This window comes from Lacerta agilis, chromosome 5 (genome assembly GCF_009819535.1).
Source record: "Lacerta agilis isolate rLacAgi1 chromosome 5, rLacAgi1.pri, whole genome shotgun sequence".
Taxonomy (NCBI): Eukaryota; Metazoa; Chordata; class Lepidosauria; order Squamata; family Lacertidae; genus Lacerta; species Lacerta agilis.
This window is the reverse complement of record NC_046316.1, coordinates 9,899,095-9,919,697: the sequence shown is the minus strand read 5'-3', so window position 1 is coordinate 9,919,697 and position 20,603 is coordinate 9,899,095. Positions and strand designations below refer to the sequence as shown.

Here is a 20,603-nt window from a genome sequence, read left to right as displayed (position 1 = left end):
TAATTGTGCCCTTCATCAGGCAATCCAAGGTTGAGTGTACCGTACATATAATAGACAATAAAAAACTATTGCATAAAAAATACAAAAATTGTGTAAAAATTAACAAAAGTGCTAATAGGCACTAAAAAAACAGTGAGCCATCATAACATGGTGACTGAATGTCTTACCTCGCCCCCTGCCAAAGAGCTGAGCAAACAGGTACATCTTCATTTGCTACTGAAAAGTTAATGGCCTTTTCGGCTTCCTCCACATTAATAGGAGTTCGCTTTTTGAATAATAAGAATTATATGGGGGGAGGGGTGGATCAGGATTTTAGAGATGCTTAGGTGGGGCATGGACTAAAAAAGGTTGGGAACCACTGGTTTAGATGCCCGTATGAGTTTGCTTTGATTTAAATGTAGATACAAACAGACATATGGCATGCGGGTGGCGCTGTGGTCTAAACCACAGAGCCTAGGGCTTGCCAATCAGAAGGTTGGGGTGAGCTCCCGTTGCTCGGTCCCTGCTCCTGCCAACCTAGCAGTTCGAAAGCACGTCAAAGTGCAAGTAGATAAATAGGTACCACTCCGGCGGGAAGGTAAACAGTGTTTCCGTGCACTGCTCTGGTTTGCCAGAAGCGGCTTAGTCATGCTGGCCACATGACCCAGAAGCTGTCTGCGGACAAACGCCGGCTCCCTCGCCCACTAAAGCGAGATGAGCGCTGCAACCCCAGAGTCGTCCGCGACTGGACCTAATGGTCAGGGGTCCCTTTACCTTTACTTTTACAAACAGACATAATAACAGGCATGGTAACCTACCCAAAGTTTATCCTCCAAAGTACATTAAAATAAATATTCAGTGTGGTGCACTGGTTGGAGTGTTGGACAGACCAGGAGAACCAGGGTTCAGATTTCTAGTCAATTATAAACCTAACAGGTAACCTTTGGGTCTGCGTACTTTGAGCCTAACCCACATCACAGTTGTTTTTGCGAGAGGATAAAATGGAATAAACCCCATGCGTATTATGCTGAGCTCCTAGTGAGAAGTTTGGGGTAGAATGTGAAAAGCAAGTATGATTAATAAACTAGCATTGGTGTGTTTTTTTTCCTTCAAAAGGTAAAAACAGCATATAAGTGTGCTTGCATTTTACGGGACACAATTAATCCCTATCTGTTGCGGAGAATGAAGGCGGATGTTAAAATGAGCCTGTCACTACCGGATAAAAATGAGCAGGTATAGTTTGACTCTATATTTTGCACCCCGAAACTTATCTGAGAGAGGCTACATGTGAAGTTATGCTTTGAGCAGCTCACTGCGTGTCTAGGGTGGGAAGTCACAGGGATAACCATAGTACATTGCCCCACTTGCTTTCCTGTTGCTTCCTCGTGACACACTTGAGTAGTAAAATTTCCACCAATTTAATGAATTCTGACCTCGTAGTAAAATATATGGGTTGTATCCAATGCTGCTGTTCCATTCATGCAACAGACATCTGCTTCTATGATGGAACTTGCCCTTACTTGCCCTGAGAAAGTTATTTTTGTATGTGTGTGCAATATTTATTTTCTTGTTGGATCTAAGCTGATTTGGGTACTTTAAGAACATGAACTAAATTATGTATAACTGTGTTGCAGCACAGGCTGATATTAGCCAGCAGGAGAACTCTGCAGAACTCACAATATAGAATTAAGTAAGATTTTCCCTTGAGGACCAAGGGTGAGGAAATTCTATGTTGTGGCTGTGACTCGTGAGTTTTAACAGATGATGAGCCCAGGGGCTGGGAAAGTCTCCACGGAGATGCTAATCCCTGTGATAAAAGCAACACCTATGCCAGTTCATAGATCGTGAGCTACTTGGGGAAAGATCTGTATTTTTCATTCATGTTAAGTATAGTTCCATACTTTCTACGTGTAATAATGTTTGCAGTGTCTCTTTTTTAGGTACTGTTTTGCCGTTTGACAGATGAGCAGCACCAGGTATACAAAACGTTTATTGATTCCAAAGAGGTTTATCAGATTCTCAACGGAGACATGCAGGTCAGTGCATAGAAAGAAATTGGCTTGCCAGATAGCATGAAAGGAAAATGTTCATCTTTTCCATTTGCTGTCAAACAGCTTAGCAGAACACACTGGGGTTAGTTACTAGGCATGAGAAGTTAACAGAACCAACAACATAGCATATTTACCTTTATAGTTATCAAAGAAGTCCTTTAAATTCGTGCTGGCCAACTTCTTCTGTCTAAGGAGCTGCATTTTCATGTAGTGCATATGTCTCAGTGAAAACGAAGCGCTGTAGAAAAGAAGCAGAGGGGTGGCGGTAGAATTGAAAGAGTGAATTCTGCAGCCAGTATCTTTGGTAGTGCATAACTTATTTGGCATGATAATTATAGTAGTTTTACTGAGGGAGAAATAAATGCCTCTTGTAGACCTGGGAGATGTATCAGTGCATTGCCTAAAACGGGTTTAAAGTTAAAATCGTGAGAGCGATTTCAGAATTTCCAATCGGGCAATGTATCGCGAGTCCCTGCTTGTGCCGCCAGCATCGCACACTTCAATAGGCCACCTGATGCTTGCCCACTTTCCCTCTGCGTCCCAGCTACCAGCCTCGGGGGTGGTGCTTGGCTGCCTGCCTGCCTGCCTGCCTGCCAGCGCCTTCATAACTTTTTCTGGCCATGCAAGCGCTGGCAGGCTGCCTCCTCCCTCCTTGCACCAAGCAGAATGGTGGCTCCTGGTAGCCATTTCTTGAGCAGCAAAAGGCTATCGTCAGGACGAGCCACAGCTGGCGGTTCCAGGGAGACCGGCAGCTCCGCAGTGCCATGCCATGCATTACCCAGGCTTATAGGCTTCGTCCCGGGCAGCACTGCCTGCCCAGCCTCACCAGGAAGAGGCAGAAGTTGCTCACGGTGTCATTAATCGTCTGCATAGCCAGCAACTTCCTTTCCCCTCCCCACTTTCTTTCCTCCTCCCTGATGCCGCAATATATTGCAAAGTTTAGCTGGTGATATGTTATGATATAAGAGCCCTGGTCTCTTGTTGAAAACCTTCTTCCAGTGGCTGCTTGCTTTCATTCTGATGTTATGCTGGCTTAAATGTGGAAGGACCGGAACATGCAGAGAATCAACATTTGGCTGCCCTCTGTGTAGGTTTTCTCCGGATTGGTGGCCCTGAGAAAGATCTGCAACCACCCAGACCTCTTTTCCGGTGGTCCTAAAATTTTGAAGGGTGTCCCTGATGAAGAATTGAATGAAGAAGACCATTTTGGATTCTGGAAGCGTTCTGGGAAAATGATAGTTGTAGAGTCTCTGCTGAAAATATGGCACAAACAAGGCCACAGAGTACTTCTCTTTAGTCAGTCTCGGCAGGTAAGCTATGCTTTGCATCTTCTCTGTCTGAGGTCCACAACTGTGACATGATGTTGCACACTAGAAAGCTGCCTGCAGAATCCTCCCAGAAAGCAATGTTTTAAAGTCAAGGGGCAAGGTTCTGTGTAGTTCTGATTGACATGCCTGGGGAATATGCACACATGTTTTTGTTTATATTTCAAATAAATACATGATAACAATACAGTGGTACCTTGGTTTACGACCTTAATCCGTTTCAGAAGTCTGTTCTTAAACCAAAGCTGTTCTTAAACCAGAACATGACTTCTGGTTTTGCGGAGTTCGTATACCGAATAGTTCATAAACAGGGTTGTTCTTAAACCGAGGTGCGGTTGGCGCTGTGGTCTAACCACTGAGCCTAGGGCTTGCCGATCAGAAGGTCAGCAATTCGAATCCCTGCAACAGGGTGAGCTCCCGTTGTTTGGTCCCTGCTCCTTCCAACCTAGCAGTTCGAAAGGACGTCAAAGTGCAAGTAGATAAATAGATACCCCTTTGGCGGGAAGGTAAACGGCGTTCTGGTTTCACCAGAAGCGGCTTAGTCATGCTGGCCACATGACCCAGAAGCTGTCTGCGGACAAACACCGGCTCCCTCGCCCAGTGAAGTGAGCGCCACAGCCCCAGAGTCGTCCGCGACTGGGCTTAACGGTCAGGGGTACTTTACCACTGTACTGAGAACAATAAAAATAACAGGGTACAATTTAGCAAGATACGTAGTAGATAAATAGATGCAAATTTCCAACATATAACCCACCTAAAGAATTCAGATAGAAATGCATATGCCAATTGCTTCCAATACATAAAATATTTCACAATACTCTCAACAATGTGTGTGGATTTACATTTTCTTGCACTTCTTAGGCCAGTTTTCAATGATGAAAACTAGATTTTTCAACAAAGAGATAAGATTGCCTCAGCTTTTTGATTCTGTTGATCAGTTTTACCATTCCAATGTTGGAGTCCTTCCCCCCGCCAATAATTTTTTTATAACAGATAGCTGCTCATGCCACTGTCAATATATATTGAACAATTTCCCTGACATCTGCTAACACCTAGCCTTTAATATGTCTAAATAAGATAGTTAATGGATTAACTGGTATTTTAAAAAAAATTAGGAGTAAAAGTGAATCTTCCATTTTTAAGTCCATTGGATAATAAATAAAATCAGGTTTTGGTACTTTAGTAAGAGCATTCCCTACTCTAATTTCAGTTGCACATACAAACTTTGGTTAGGCCTGGATTTTAATTTGTGGCTGAAAAATGTCCTACTTAGAACTTGGTTTGTATTTATTAGGCATGGGTAGGCAGAAACAATTTCTGTACGAGAGAAGTGTTTAAATGTATTTTTCTGTTTTTATATTGTAAACCACCCTGTGATCTTCAGATGAGTGGCAGTATAGACATTTAATAAGTCATCATCATCATCATGATCTCATGCCATTAGTTTTTATGCTGTACAGTGACTGTTTTGATTTTGTTTTCATGCTCAGCATAAATCTTTTCCCCCTCAATTTTGCAGATGCTGCACATTCTTGAAGCGTTTCTAAAGCAGAGAAGCTATTCCTATCTCAAGATGGATGGCACCACAACAGTGGCATCAAGGCAACCCCTTATTGCAAGATTTAATGAGGTAAGAAACTCTGGATCAGCCAGGTGTTCTCTGATCTTGGAAAAGCATAGAATTAAGCGTTCAGTTTGGTAAGGGTTAACAAGAAGAGCAAGACTCAGAGGAAAAGACTTGTAGGAAACTTCTGGAACTATACACAGGTGCAACATTCCCAACACATTTTGAATGAGGGATGACTCAAAATAACAAAACATTTACCAGGTTCCGATAATAACTGTTGTTGTTGTTGTTGCTGCTGCTGCTGCTACATAACAGGAAAGGATGAAATTCGAAGATGCACCAATATTTAAAATTAAAGTTACAGTGGTACCTTGGTTCTCAAACAGCTCAGTTGTTGAACAAATCGGCTTCCGAACACCGCAAACCCAGAAGTATGTGTCCCGGTTTGCGAACATTTTGCGGTAGCCAAACATCCGACGTGGCTTCCAATTGAGTGCAGGAAGCTCCTGCAGCCAATCGGAAGCCGCGCCTTGTTTTTCTAACAGTTTCGGGAGTCGAACGGACTCCCAGAACGGATTATGCTTGAGAACCACGGTACCACTGTACTGCGATTATTATTTATCACTTCCAAAGCTCCTAAATAGTTTTTAAAACTTTGCAGAAATTGCCACCCCCACCCTTGGAATTTCAAGCCTGGCAGGGTTTAAATTTACTGGTAGTTTCACAGTTCAGACAGAACAATGAATAAAGTTTTTCCTTCAACCTATTCTGTTCAGTTCTAATGGTTCCGATGTCACAACAATTATTTGATCAGCTTATAATAACTCTTAGCACTTGAACTTTGCAGATGTTTGGCCTTGCTCCTTCAAGCACACATACAAATAACTACATTTGCTATATGTGAATCACAGGCGTAAGTTAGTTTTAGCTTTATTTTAGTGGAATTTGTTCCCAAGTAAAAACGTTTAGGATTTTACAGCCTTGGGCAGCACGTTCACTGCATCCATAGGCTGGAAAGCCATACAAAAGCATTTTTATACTTTTCCTAAATGTGCCTTGTGGTGTATGTATTTACAGGATGAATCCTTATTTGTATTCCTACTTACCACTCGAGTCGGTGGGCTTGGTATTAACTTGACGGGTGCAGACAGAGTGATTATTTATGACCCTGACTGGAATCCCAGCACAGACACTCAGGTAGGTTTCATGGAAAAGAATATTAAATCTGAGATGTACCCAGCAGCGGAGCAAGCCTCTTCACCGCCCAGGGCGGCAGGGCGGAGGCACCCCCCTAGGGGCGGGGCGTCACGGCGCGTCGGATGCACTGCGCATGCCCGGAATTTCCAGGCATGCGTAGTGGATCTGATCCGGCTGGCGCTGCTGTGAGCCGGCGAGCAAGCGGTGGGTCAGGCAGCCCCACGACCCGCCGCTTGCTCGCCGCAGGAGCAGTGGCGAGCGAGCGGTGGGTCTTGGGGCTGCCCGACCTACCGCTTGCTTGAATCCTGCCAGCGCTGCTGCTCCTGCGGCGAGCCGGCGAGCAAGTGGCAGGTTGTGGGGCTGCCTGACCCGCCGCTCTCTCGGACGGGGTGCTGGGTGGCGGGGGAGGGGCCGGGGAGTATCACCCCCCTCCCCTGGAACCGGGGACGGAGCGCCCCCTACGCCCCGCCCTTCCTATGCCACTGGATGTACCTTTATAAATAAGCCAGTTCAACATCTGCCTTGAGCCAGGATGTCTTAACTTTGTCTGACAGATAAAATGTCTAGCATCTTATTGAAGAGAGAGGGATTGGGAAGAACCATTCAGAAGCATGCAAGGCTCAGGATGTTTAACTGCTGTGATTTTCCAGCCTGCACATCCATGTTGAAGGCGTTTAGGCCAAATGTGCTTAGAACCACTCACATCTCTTCCTTTAGAAAATGTAGCTGTGGGAATCCTGGTCCAGTTTTTATTCACTGCTTGGATGGAGCGGGATTTAATCCTCTCCCCCTGAACTATTTCCGTGCCCAAAATTGGCTCTGTTATATGCTCTTGAGAAGGTAAATAGCAGTTTTGGGTAGGAAGGCAGCAAAGCGAGAAGGATGATTGCACCTTCCCCTGCAGTATTGATCTGGATTTAGGGCCACATGTCTGCTTTTTCTAAAGGCGGCAATGTGGCTGCTTTTAAGCACATTAGTCAAGGTTTTTAATTCTGGCTCCCGGAATATTGTGTCTGAAAATGCCATTTGCAAAACTCTTCATTGTATTCTAGGCTCGTGAACGTGCTTGGAGAATAGGCCAAATGAAAGAAGTAACCGTGTACAGACTTCTTACTGCTGGTACTATCGAAGAAAAGATTTACCACAGGTGAGTGGCACACTTGCATTGACTTGCTAGTGTTTCACCAGGTGCAGCTCTGAGGAACAGCATTTATTTGTTACATTTGTATTTTGCCGTTGTTTTTTTTCCTGCTGTGAAACTTAAAGCAGTGTACAAAGGGTTCTCAGGCAGCCTCCCATCCAGGCACTAACCAGGCTCAAACCTGCTTAGCTTCAGCCGTTTTGCTGCATCGTGTTCTTTTTCAGCCCATGCTGACAACATGTGGAACACGACAACATGTGCAAGGAGAAATTCTAGCCATGGATGGGGAGAGGGCTGGGGGGATGGGGTACGTCCTGGCTTGCGTCACCATTCCTGCTAAGCAAGGAGCTCAGTGGCAGGACAGGGGCTACTTGGAAGTGCATGCTGCTTGTGTGTAACTTGGTGAATGAAGCTACTATATAGCTATAAAATGCTCAGTTTGGTGGCTGAATGCAAAGCACATCGCACACAAAGGAAGGTCTTTGGAGACATGGGAAAGAGAAAAGGTGTCCTTTCTTTCATTCCTTCCTTCAAAACCACCCCACCCTATCCCAGAACGGATCAACACTTTAAAGGCTGGCAGTATAGTGTAACAAAAGTTTGCATGCCCTGGTTCTGTAAACACTGACACGAATCTGTATCCTTGGATCTAGCTTCTTCTGTCCGGCAAGCCTTAGGAAGCTTTTTCTGACAGTAGAGAATGACATTTGGTAGCCACTTCAAGTAGGACAGGAGCTGCTTGTGCCTGAAATAAGCGGTTTAGACATCATGAGCAAAACCATGGTTCAGTAATTGAGAATCTGCTGTACGTTTGTGTGGCGCATAGATCGCTTCCAAGCCAGAATTAGGAACCTATCTCAAACCGTAATTTCTGCGAATTATGCTCAGTAACAACCATAGTTTGTCTGATTTAGATGTCACAGTAATAGGGTTATCATGAACCTGGAAGCTGAGGAGGAGCCTTATTGCTGTTGTTGGCACCTCTCTGTCAATGGAGTGCACCTCCAGGGGTGAAGTCAAACTGCTGTGTTAGCCGTATGGAGGTCCTGGGCTGCCCAGACGACAGGACTCCTCTCTTGGCCTCACTGACGAGGTGTAAAGAAAAGAAAAGCAATACATTCTGCAGCATATTCCTGGTGTCCTAACCATGGATTGGCTGTGACATCTAAGCCAGGCCAGTGCACAGCCACAGCTTGTAGGTTTGACACAGGAGACTAAGGTTCAAGGCCCAAAGTTCATTGTAGGCACAAGCAAACTATAACCTCTTGCCCACATTGCAAGATTACAGGGAGCTGGCGGTACTTGAGAAATCACTTCAACCACCGAAATCCTTCATAAACAACCATGTGCTATCCTTTCCTGTGTTACAGATGTGCTGGATTTAGGTAAAGGATTGAAATCTTGAACGGGTGTAGGTTGTTTTTTATTCTAACCAGTCTCTAAGCTTTTAAGATCATCGCACTTGTCCTCTGTAGGCTGGGTTTGCTTGGTTCTTTTAGTATGAGATGCTGGGATGCAAATGTACCAGAAAATTGTTGGCTCTGTATCAGGAAGCCCCTGAAGCAGGTACTATGTGGGTGACTAGTGTGAATTTAGTGTTAAAAGTTATCATTGATAGGCTAATGACGAGCATAGCTCCCCTCAGTTCCATATTCTCACTCCCCTTGAGTTTTTCTTTTAATATTACCATCTCTCTTGCCTTCAGGAACTGAAACAACTTTTATTGTAGCTTGTTGGTTTGGACCCTCTGCCAAACGTCTTGCTGGATTTAGCTTTCTTTCCCCCTTTTCTTTTATGGGGATTTCCTTTTTGTTTGTATTTTCTGCTGTGGATAAACAGTGTCTCGTGTGTCATGAGATTAAGTGCAGTAAACTCATACGGTTAGCAGTTTGTGAATTGCTTAAAAGTTACCGAAGCAACTCGGAGCATCCATGTGAAGCAAGAGTCTTGCTGCGCTGTGTAATTGTTCCCTGGGGTAAAATTCGCATTGTTAAGTTTAGTGCTTTGAACAGAAAGCTATGCATATCTTAACACAAAAATTCTGTGTTTTTTTTCCAGACAAATCTTCAAACAGTTTCTAACAAATAGAGTGTTGAAGGATCCGAAGCAGAGGCGTTTCTTCAAATCAAACGACCTGTATGAACTCTTTACGTTGAGCAGCCCAGATGGGACACAAGGGACCGAAACCAGCGCTATATTTGCAGGTATGTCCGATGAGGAATTGTAGCATCTGCACAACAAAACATGGGATAGCAACAGCCAATGGTTTTCTGTGTAATTTGTTTCAGGCACTGGCTCTGATGTTCCAACACCCAGATGGCAGTTAAAGCGTAAAGCTGTGAACTTACCTGATGCTTCTGAGCGACGGCACCGCCTTGCAGGACGTACATCACCCACAAGCACCAGGCTGCCAGATTCCTTCTCGGAAAGACAGCGTGTAAGTTCACCTACTACAGCAACAGAACCAGATGAAACAGTCAAGCACAGCACAGAAGTGTCTCCTCAGATTCGCAGTCCTCCCAAAAGCGATGCTCAGGTGACTGCAGCTGCCCCTACAGATCCATTAAGTGGAGTGGAAGAGAAACCTTTAGGATCAGGTGATGAGGGATCACTATCCAGAGCGCAGCTGGAGAAGAAAGAAGCGCCCGAGAACACGGGATGTTTGGATTCCTTTCCAGTTGGTGATACGAGCGTATTTGGTGAAAGTCGGCGTGATCTCATACATGAGAAAAATAGTCATTGCCAGGCGCGGGATGGGAATGAGGAACCGGAGAATAATTGCAGCAAGCACACCTCAAAAACGAAACATCACAAACACAGGCCACAGAAGCGGAAACGGTCTCGGGATGCCAGATTTGAGGGTCAGCGGATTCCTCACCTTGTGAAGCAGAGAAAGTACCGAAAGGGGGACAGCGAGGAAGAGAAGCATCCCAAGAAAGTTGAGGATTATGTTTTGGAGAAGCTTTTCAAAAAATCAGGTAACTCTCTCCTTGTGCAGAATTTAGCCTGGCACAGGCCCAGAAGGCCCATTGTGGGTGGCAGCGTGTGGCACCTCTGCTAAAGCATCTGCACTGCCGTATGTTACCAGCGAGGTTTGAGGTGCTTATATTAATATACAAAGCCCTGAACAACGTGGGCCCAGGATACTTTAAGAATCCCCTGAGATTGGAAGTCACCCTACTAAACATCTTCCAAGATAATAATGCCCACTCAAATCATAAAAGAGCTCATAACCCACCTACTCTCAGCAGCCAGAAACATCGTAGCCTGGAGAGACCTGTCAGGAGTAAACATGGGCCAATGGTATCAAATAGTATGGGAAACAGCCTTTATTAGAAAAACTAACCAATAAACTGAAACTGACATGGGGAGAAATAGAAGACGATGCCTTCACCCCAGTATGGTTCCCCTTTATCACATACACAGCCCAACAAGACAACAAGAACCCTCCGACAGCATATGAATCAATCTGGCTAACCTGATCCAAACACACACACACACACACACACCCCACACACAAAAACAAATTTCACTACTGCCAATCAAAGACAACCAACAACCACACCCTAGGGCACCCCAACCTCTCTCACCACCAAAGGAATACAAGCGAATAGTAAAGAGAACCCACACAAGTGACACTGACACAAAACCCCACCTATACACTAAGTAGAATAGAAGCATTGCCACCCCACCCCACCCCACTCACCACTCCCCCATCACCTCTTTCCCCCTTTTCTTCGTAATGTAACACTAATGTCTTAACAAATGAAACTGATCTGTAGTGCTCTTCTAGCTCAAGTATTTTTGTTTAAATATTCTTAAGGCGAGCCAGCCATTTTTATGATTATTTTCTATTGTTTTACGGCCTCTTGCCTTTCATTGTACCTGCAAAGATTGTTGTATCCCACCTTGATATTTTGCATTGGTGGACAGCATGTAAATACTTCTATAAATGAAATAAACATGATACAAGGATAAGCCAAATTCTGCCACTTCCTTATAAACTTGTCATTCTGCATGGATCATTTTTATCCCTGACTACCGGTTACAATACTGGTCTTGGGGCTTCTGATATTAAATCATGAATCAGTCCCAGTAAACGGTTGAATTGAGCTTGTATGTAAGCTCATGCATATTTGTAGCCTATGTATGCTTTATTTATTGCATCTATATGCCACCTTTTTCTCCAAGGAGCATACATGACTCTCCCCTCATTTAATCCCCACAACAACCTTGCGAGGTAGGTGAGGTTGAGAGGCAGTGCCTGGTCCAAAGGCACTCAGTGAGCTTCATGTCCAAGTGGAGATTTGAATCCTGATCTCCCACGTCCTAGTCTGACACTCTTAACCACTTACACTACCTCTCAGATATTAATTATCTGTTAATTAGATGCTTTGGATCAAGGCTGGCATGGTAATTACTAGGATGTTATTTTATCTACCCTCTCTTACATATTTATCACCCCATGACAATAGTAGTCTAGGTAGAAAGCAATTGGTAATACTTGGGGTAATACTTTCAGGGACCTTCCATGCTAGGCTAGGGTCATCGAGCAAAAGTTTTTCATCCCATAAAAGTGACAGGGGAAATCTTCAGCAAAGTTGTTTGGTTGTTGTACTCATCTCTCCTGTTTTGTTAATCATGGCATTGTAGAGTGCTAATCTTTAGCACTTAGACCTGTTCTTTTAGATAGGAAAATGTCTCAAGGATGACTGAAAACTACAGTACCTTACACTACCTTAGCAGCAGAAAGAAATTCATGGGAGCGCACAGAAGGGGAAAAGCATATTTCTAAATGGGCTAGAGAGAAATGCAGCATATTATGTTAATGACAGAGGTTCAGAAATAGGGGGCAAGTCGTGGGGCACAAGCTCCTTGTTTGAGGGCCTTGCTCCCTGCCCCCCTGGCACCACCTATGCCTAAGCCCCTCCACTGATCTTGTAAAACGTGCTTCTATTTTTTTAAGCAAGCCATGTTCCTCCTTTCTCCCAGGAATACACAGTGTAATGAAGCATGATGCCATTATGGAAGCCTCCAGTCCAGATTATGTGCTGGTGGAAGCAGAAGCCAATCGTGTTGCTCAGGATGCCCTCAGAGTGCTGAAGATCTCTCGGCAGCGATACCAGGGAGCTGCTTCTGCTGGTTTTCCAGCAAGAACAAAGTAAGGTTGATGGCGCCACTTTCAGATTCATTGCCTTTTGCTAGTTTATATATTTGAAGTACAGTTGTATCTTGGAAGCCGAACGCCTTGGGAGTTGAACATTTTGGCTCCCAAACGCCGCAAACCCGGAAGTGAGTGTTTGCGAACTTTCTTTGGAAGCTGAACGTCCGACGCAGCTTCCGATTGCGTGCAGGAAGCTCCTGTAGTCAGTTGGAAGCCGCACCCTGGTTGTCAAACGTTTTCGGAAGTCGAACCGACTTCCGGAACAGATTCCGTTCGACAGCCGAGTTACGACTCTATACTTCTGGTACCATTACACTTTACCTCCGTAAAGTTTTACCAAGAGGAGAAAGGTAAATGGAAAATCAAATTTTAAGCTCATTTTACTGCATGGATTCTCTGCTTCAGACCTCATAATCTCCCACAGAGCAACATGGAGCTGTGCTTGTGCATAAGCGGAACAGTTGCAAGGTGCTCTGAAGCTGTCCTGAGCTGTTTTGCAGCCTATTTGATGATGATGATGATAATAATAATAATAATACCCCACCCATCTGTCTGGGTTTCTCCAGCCACTCCGGGCAGCTTACAGCATATATTAAAACATTAAATCAAACATTAAAAACTTCCCGAAACAGGGCTGCCTTCAGATGTCTTCTAAAAGTTGTATAGTTCTTTATCTCCTTGACATCTGAAGGTGGGGCGTTGCACAGGGAGGGCGCCACTACCTAGAAGGCCCTCTGCCTGGTTCCCTCTAACTTCACTTCTTGCAGTGAGGGGAACCAACAGAAGACCCTCGGGAGGAGGACCTCAGTGTCCAGGCTGAGCGATGGAGGTGGAGGCACTCCTTCAAGTATACTGAGCACTTTGCCTGGCTGAAATGTGTCCTTGAACTAGGATAATGCCTCTTGCTTGTCAGGGTGTGTGTGGAAAGATGGCTATAGGTTTGTGGAAACCTCTGGCCTTCACATGGCTGGAATGTAACCTACTGTACAAAGTAAAAGCCACATCTTCAAGCTGCATCCACTTTTGCCTCTGGCTTCACCCACCATGAGCATGCGGTCCCCAGAAAGTTACTCACAGGTGGGAAAAGGTCTCTGCATTCCCTTGCATTTATCTATCTTATCACTGGTATACATTTGGAAAGAATTTGTGTGCAATTCTTTGGTATGTTTCAGAAGCAGATTTGGTCAGAAGAGGAACCCAACCTTGGTGACCGAGTCTACCTCCTCTCCATCTCCAGGAAAGAAATGCAAGGTGAAACATAAGCACTTCATATGACAAGCCTACAACATCATTCCACAACTTGAAAGCTCCCAGCAAAGATCATAATTTGCTTGCTGACTGGTCAATCTAGCTGAGTTAAACTTAAAAACAGGAGCATTATTCCTTCCTTGCAGTAGTGCAGCTGGGGCTGAGATTGAGACAAGTAGAAATGCAGTTTTATGTCAAACTGAGTGCAAAAGAAGCCATGCCTGTATTATATAATCCATTGAAGCTATCAAAATGTAGACAAATATCACCCTTTGCAAAGTGATTGCCACTTTAATGTGATGCCGTTTGATATATTTGTCAGCGTTCAGTGCTAACACTTGCGCTAACAAAACACATCTGTTACTGTTCAGTTTAAAAAACCATAGCTTTCCAGCGAAGCACAGAATATGTAATTTGATCTTCTAGAGAGATGATAAAATATGCTACAAATAATTATTATAAATTACATTCATAATACAGCAATATAATGATGTGTACATGCGCGTGTGCACACACACAATTTCTGTGTATATATGGAAATAATAAGGAAACTAGAATGGTGTGTTTTCAAATCACAATTGCCTGTATCCAGATTAGCCATTGTGTAGACAGAAGGGTCCCTTTCCTTCACAGAAGGCACCATAAGTGTGCAAACTTGTACAAATGAAAAGCTACCCAAAACCTTCTCACAAAAGCATCTTGTGTGTCTATAATTTCAACAGGTTCCCATTGCATTGGCAAATTATCTTCACCTGTATCTGACGAAGTGTGCATGCACACAAAAGCTCATACCAAGAAAAACTTAGTTGGTCTCTAAGGTGCTACTGGAAGGATTTTTTTATTTTTTATTTTGTTTTGACTATGGCAGACCAACACGGCTACCTACCTGTATCTTCCCCTCATTTACCATTTTGAAAATGCTTTCCTAAATATATTTTTTCCCCTAGATTTTCAATAGGTCCAATATGACTTGAATTGATAATGTAAAACAGGGCTGGTGTGACATTCACCCTTCCACTACTTGATCACTAAGCTATAAAAGCCAAAGAGATTTCATGACCAAGGAAAGATTGACCTGTAAACTTCTGGGCTCACACTTCCTTGGCAGTTCTCCAGCTACAGAATATTTTTGTTCTTCTAGCTATAAACTGCTGTTTTTCACAAGGGGGCGAGGTTCTGTGTACATGAGAGCTTCCTTCAGTATTTTCCCATTTCTGTTTGCAGGATCTTGACAAAAGGAGAGAAGAGAATAAAAGCAAAAATATTTCTACCGCTCACTTTGATGGAAGGGTGGAAGCAGGAGAGTCTTCTTCAAATACCATGGACTCATCATCTCTGCTAGCTAAAATGAGGGAAAGAAACCATCTGATTGTACCCCAGAGAACTGACAGTCAAACGGAGGAGAATCTCCAGCAGGGAGCAGCTGCGCCCTCTGTAGCTGCAGAACATCACGAATTACTGATGGACGTCCGAAACTTCTTGGCTTTCCAGGCCCGGGTGCCTGGTCAAGCCAGCACTCAGGAAATACTGCAGGAGTTCGAATCAAAACTGACTGTGGAACAGTCCTCGGTCTTCCGAGAGCTCCTGAGAAACCTCTGCACTTTTTATAGGAGGCCAAGCGGGGAAGGACTCTGGAACTTAAAACCAGAGTTTACCTGACATATTATTGCCAGATGCGTGCTCTCCATCCGATGCTTTTTTAAGTCAGCTTTTAAAGTATGCTGCGCTCATCATATGTAGTGACCTGGTTGTTGGTGCCTGGTGCTCTGCTTAAATACCTTTATATACTGTTTCACACACGAAGTGCCGTCTACCTCGAAATGCAGCACTAGCAGCCAAGTGTTGTTGTTGTTGTTTTTTTTGCAAAAGAACACGACTGGGACTCAAAATACTTGATTTATAACTGGATTTCCATTCCGCTTTCTGATAACCTACGCCATAAAAATCAGAAAGCACAAGCTCTTGGTCCGAATGTGTATTGCACCATGTGATGACATCTTAGGTGGGTACCGGGCGCACGTAATCACAGTGATTAACAATATTAAGAATAATTGCATTTGATCCTGAGATATATATGCACTGTATATTCTTAGGAAGTGATCTGTATAGGGTAACTTTTTCTACTGCCGGATTTTAACTCGTCTGGATCTGGGACTCAACATCCTATTTGGGTGTTAGCAATGACGGAGGGGCAGGTCTCCCTCTATATCAGAAGTTCTCACACACTCGGTAAGGGGTTTCTTGGTGTTACTCGTTCGACTGCCTATCTTGCTGCATTGAATGGAAACCATAGGCTTGGCTAGAGAGAAATCATGATTCTCTCTTTGGTTACTAAATGAATATGATTGAGACAAGCTTGTACAGGGTGCCTCATCCAACACCACCTTTTTCTTTTGGGGAGGGGTATGGTTCTATTGGGAACTTGGGCATTTGTTACTCCAAGATTTATGGGCAGGTGATTATTATCTAAAGTGCAACCTGAAGCACAGTACGCCAGAAAATGTTTTTTTTTTTAAAAAAAAGGTTTAGTGATTTATTGTTTGCCCTGCTATAAGGCAACCTTAGTAACTGACGATCTTTATCAATTCCTTTGAGTAAAGAATGGACATGATTCCTGGTTTTGGTGGCAATGTATGTGGTCAGTCTGGTATTATTACTCTCTCAGTTGCAGAATTCTGGCAATAAGAGAAATAAACCACGGAAGATCTAGAGACAAGAACATTGACAATTCATGTTGTTGAGATTTTTGTGCTTAGCGGTACTCGGTTCATTGAAATATGTCAATATTGGGTTTTGTATGCAGAAAAACAAAATACCAAAAATATTTTGTGTGCCAAAAATATCAAGATCTACCATATACTCCACTAACACTGAAGCAGTAGGTAACAATAAGCACTTCTACAATCATGTAGCTCTTTACTTACAACTTTTGATAAAATAAGTTGCACCTACAACAAATAAATCTACTTTATAGGTCACAGTCCTGTTTGTCATTCAGCTAAAAGATCACCTTGAATTTGATGGTTATCTAACCATTTTGGTCAAATATACATCTGATAATGTCTCTCGAAGCTTTATGCAAGGTGCAGTTAAAGACTCAATGAGCCTATCTGCTGCTCCCACCCCACTTTTCCTCCATAGCAATGTAATTTTTTTAAAAAAAAAATCTTACACTGCCCTTCAGTATTTCCATTTTAAGAACAGTTGTCCATATGCATGGATAAAATCAACAGCAACAGTAATGTTACACAGTCATCAACTGTATTACCTAAACTTCACAGATGACTTCATAGGTGGAAGACGAGAGCACTCTTCAAATACCTGAAGGCTGTCGCACAGAAGAGGGCAAAGATTTGTTCTCAACTGCAACCAAGGAGAGAACTAGATTGAATGGTTTAAGTTACAGGAGGGCAGACTTCCGGTTCGCTGAAGGTATCAGGTATCAGTTGAATCTTCAAATAAATATTGATGATTAAGTGCAGTTCAACAATGGAAACAATTGCCTAGACTGAGGGTGGTGGATTCTCCATTGCAGGAAATCTTGAAGTAGAACCATCAGCTGAGAGTGCTTTATTTCTGGATTTCCTACATAAAGCGCTTGGGGCTAGGGTTAGATTACAACGGAATCTAAAGGGCTGAATCACCCTAAACCAGATGCCCTCCTCGCCAGTCAACTTCTTCTCCCTGCCAAATTAAAAGGTGCTCTACAACCTTTTGGATTTCAAGTACAAGGCATCTGGTTGCATTATGATTTAAGTGGATTCCATCTGTTTTCTTTGTTCCAAAATATTCCCCGGTACTTATCATACCTAAGCCCTTCCTCCAAACACCACAACTGCAGATTTTCTTGTTAAAGCAGCCCTACACATTGGGGGGGGGGGATTTCCAAAAACACTTGGGTGCCTTTCATTTCAGCAACCTACATGGCAACCTAAATTGGGCTTCCAAGACTCCTTCACTTCATTTGCCCACTGTTATAGTATCTGCATATAGAGAGGCCACTGATTCTAGCACTCTTGGATCTACCTAGACCTCTTGTGATGTCAGCAGTCTTCTCACCAGGCATGTAGCTCATCATTCAGTGAGCACACTTAAACCTTATTTTTTATTTCTTTATTTGTTGAATAGATTTGTATCCTGCCTTTTTATTAAAAAAAACAACAACCTGTGTTATAAGGAGACTTACAATAATATAGAAATTTATAGCAATAATAAGACCAGGAAACAGTGACAATAAAATTAATGCATAGTATAAATGCATCTCTCCCTAATTATTAAGTCTCCAATGCATACTCTTAGTAGTGTGCAATGCTTTTTTCGGGGGGGGGGGGGGATGCAGGGATATGCATACCCCTAAACATCTAACGGGAGAAGAAGCTTAAAATTTTAGTTTCTTCTCTGGCACAGGGAATCGTCAGTTCCGTTGAATAGCATGGTGAATCGTCAGTTCCGTTGCTACTCCTGATGGCAGCCTCATTTCCTGTCACAGTGTTTCCTGAGTCTCAGACAGAATGAGAGTACTCCTAAACATTTTTTTAGGGGGGGAAAAGCCATGGTAGTGTGTCTTGAGAAGGAAAATATCAGTTTGTCCTGTAAGCAATGGACTAGTCCCTTTTACACTTCTTCAGAACGATGCAACTCCTTTTGTCCTTTTGAGGTGTTTCTCTGCAACAGTACCAAAGCTGTCCTCGTAATACTGTGAGTTCTCTTTGATGCTGTTGACATCATGGACTAGCCAAATGCAGGGGACAAAGGAACAGAATCAAGGGACGAGTGACCAGCTGGCTGAATTTCAGAGTGAGGCTCCCTTTCCCAAATCTGAATTAAGCATCCACTTCTCCTTTGCTAAGCTTTCTTAGTTGGGGGAAAGAATGACGTGTTTCCAGTAACAATTGATTTTAACATTGAGAGTGGGGAAAATGCAATATCCTGCTCCTTGCAACAGAAGTTCCACCTTCATGGATGACAGCTGGATCCCACCCAGATTAGTAATGATTGTGCATTCATTGTGAAATAAACTGATTATCTAGCAAGGTTATGAGAAAACCACCTGGTTCCATGTGGGTTGTCAGCCAACACTCCCAGTGTTCATACCTCTTCCCATTAATCATTTGCTCGTTCCACAATTTTCAATGTGTTTCTCCATCACTTTCCTAACAGCAAAAAGTCCAGGTTTTTTTTTTTTATAAGTAGATTTGTTCTGCTAAGGCAGCAACACCCTTTAATCTGCTTTAACTGCAATCTAAGTTTCCTCATAGGCATTTTAATCCTTCCTGCAAAACGCTGATATACGTGGGGCACTCTACTGACCATAAGCTAGTTGGAACAAGTTTATTCCCATAAATATGTAAACGCTTCTCTTGTGGCGAATAAGCTGGAAGTTCCAGATCCAAGCTCAGATGGTCATAGAATCATAGAATAGAATCATAGAATCATAGAGTTGGAAGAGACCCCAAGGGCCATCCAGTCCAACCCCCTGCCAAGCAGGAAACACCATCAAAGCATGCCTGACAGATGGCTGTCAAGCCTCTGCTTAAAGACCTCCAAAGAAGGAGACTCCACCACACTCCTTGGCAGCAAATTCCACTGTCGAACAGCTCTTACTGTCAGGAAGTTCTTCCTAATGTTTAGGTGGAATCTTCTTTCTTGTAGTTTGAATCCATTGCCCCGTGTCCGCTTCTCTGGAGCAGCAGAAAACAACCTTTCGCCCTCCTCTATATGACATCCTTTTATATATTTGAACATGGCTATCAGATCACCCCTTAACCTTCTCTTCTCCAGGCTAAACATACCCAGCTCCCTAAGCCGTTCCTCATAAGGCATCGTTTTCTAAAGCAGTAGCCAGATTTCCTAGAAATAAAAGGTGTGGGGTTGACTAACACTTCATAGTATTTCTCTGAAGCCAAAATACGTGGTGCTATTGAGCTTTTTTCTAAGCTGTTGAAAATGTCCCTCTCCCTGCAGCCTGCCCCCGCTGTGTTGTTCAACTTCATGGGAAACATCCGAGAGGGTGAAAAGGGGGCTGGACTGCATAAGAGGTTTCTCTTTATTTGGAAGCCCAAATAAACCTGCTGCTTGGCTGATCAGTGGAAGAGGATGTGAGATTAGGCAGTGGGCCAGAAGAGGTAGCCTGGGGAGTACAAATTGCACATTTCTGAACAAGAAATAGGGGGGGGGGAACCATGTTTCCTGGAGACATTGCATAATGACTGTATAATGTACATATTGCTTAGAGAATATGCAAAATGCAGTTGATTTAAACACATTCCCCAAACCCTCTTGGAGGTTATGCTTATTTCTCAAAGAGAATGTACAAAATCGAGTTGCTATATGGACATGTCCCAAGATCTGTTGGAGATTATGTATATTTACTGGGAAATTGTTCCCTCTTCATTGAAGGATTAGGTGCACATTGAAGGAGAATGTGCACAATGGCCAGTTGTTATGCACATTAGCTGCTTAAACTCAAATTCCCCTTAACATAGACCAGGGGTCGGCAACCTAAGGCCCATGGGCCCATGAGGGTCGTTTAACTGCTGGGTTGGCTCCCGTGCACCGCGGTAAACCACTGCATAGCAGAGTGGGGACCGCCTTCCACGATGCCGGCCAGCTTCCCATTGGCTGCAGGAAGCTCCTGCAGCCAATGCGAAGCTGCGCACGCCTCCTCCACGCCGGAAGGAGCGCCGGGAATAGCGTTTGTGCATGCATGTGCATGTGCACTCCAGCCCACCGTGGCGTCTGCGGGACCGTGAACCGGCCCAAGCCACAAAAAACTTTGCCGACCCCGACTGCAAACCGCATCGGCATATCCTGCAACCGTGATCCCAGGAGCCACAAAGTGGTTACTCATCTAGAAGTCCCATCAGCTTGATCTCTTGGGGGAAATGTACAAGAAAACTTGTAAAAAAAAAAATTGAGGCAAGTTCAATAC

The 20,603-nt window shown here is 43.8% G+C and overlaps 1 protein-coding gene across 1 annotated transcript in view; it reads left to right on the top strand.

Moving 5' to 3' along the window:
- The window catches only part of ERCC6 (ERCC excision repair 6, chromatin remodeling factor), a 46,978-nt gene extending 30,328 nt beyond the window's left edge, over positions 1–16,650 (top strand). Inside the window, exons 11-21 of the mRNA XM_033148456.1 lie at positions 1,096–1,212; positions 1,920–2,015; positions 3,122–3,340; positions 4,875–4,985; positions 6,000–6,119; positions 7,172–7,266; positions 9,319–9,464; positions 9,549–10,238; positions 12,253–12,421; positions 13,597–13,675; positions 14,897–16,650. Coding sequence (XP_033004347.1) covers positions 1,096–1,212; positions 1,920–2,015; positions 3,122–3,340; positions 4,875–4,985; positions 6,000–6,119; positions 7,172–7,266; positions 9,319–9,464; positions 9,549–10,238; positions 12,253–12,421; positions 13,597–13,675; positions 14,897–15,331 — 2,277 coding nt within the window. The 3' untranslated portion in view covers positions 15,332–16,650. The remainder of the gene's footprint in view (positions 1–1,095; positions 1,213–1,919; positions 2,016–3,121; positions 3,341–4,874; positions 4,986–5,999; positions 6,120–7,171; positions 7,267–9,318; positions 9,465–9,548; positions 10,239–12,252; positions 12,422–13,596; positions 13,676–14,896) is intronic.
- Positions 16,651–20,603: the final 3,953 nt, after the last annotated feature.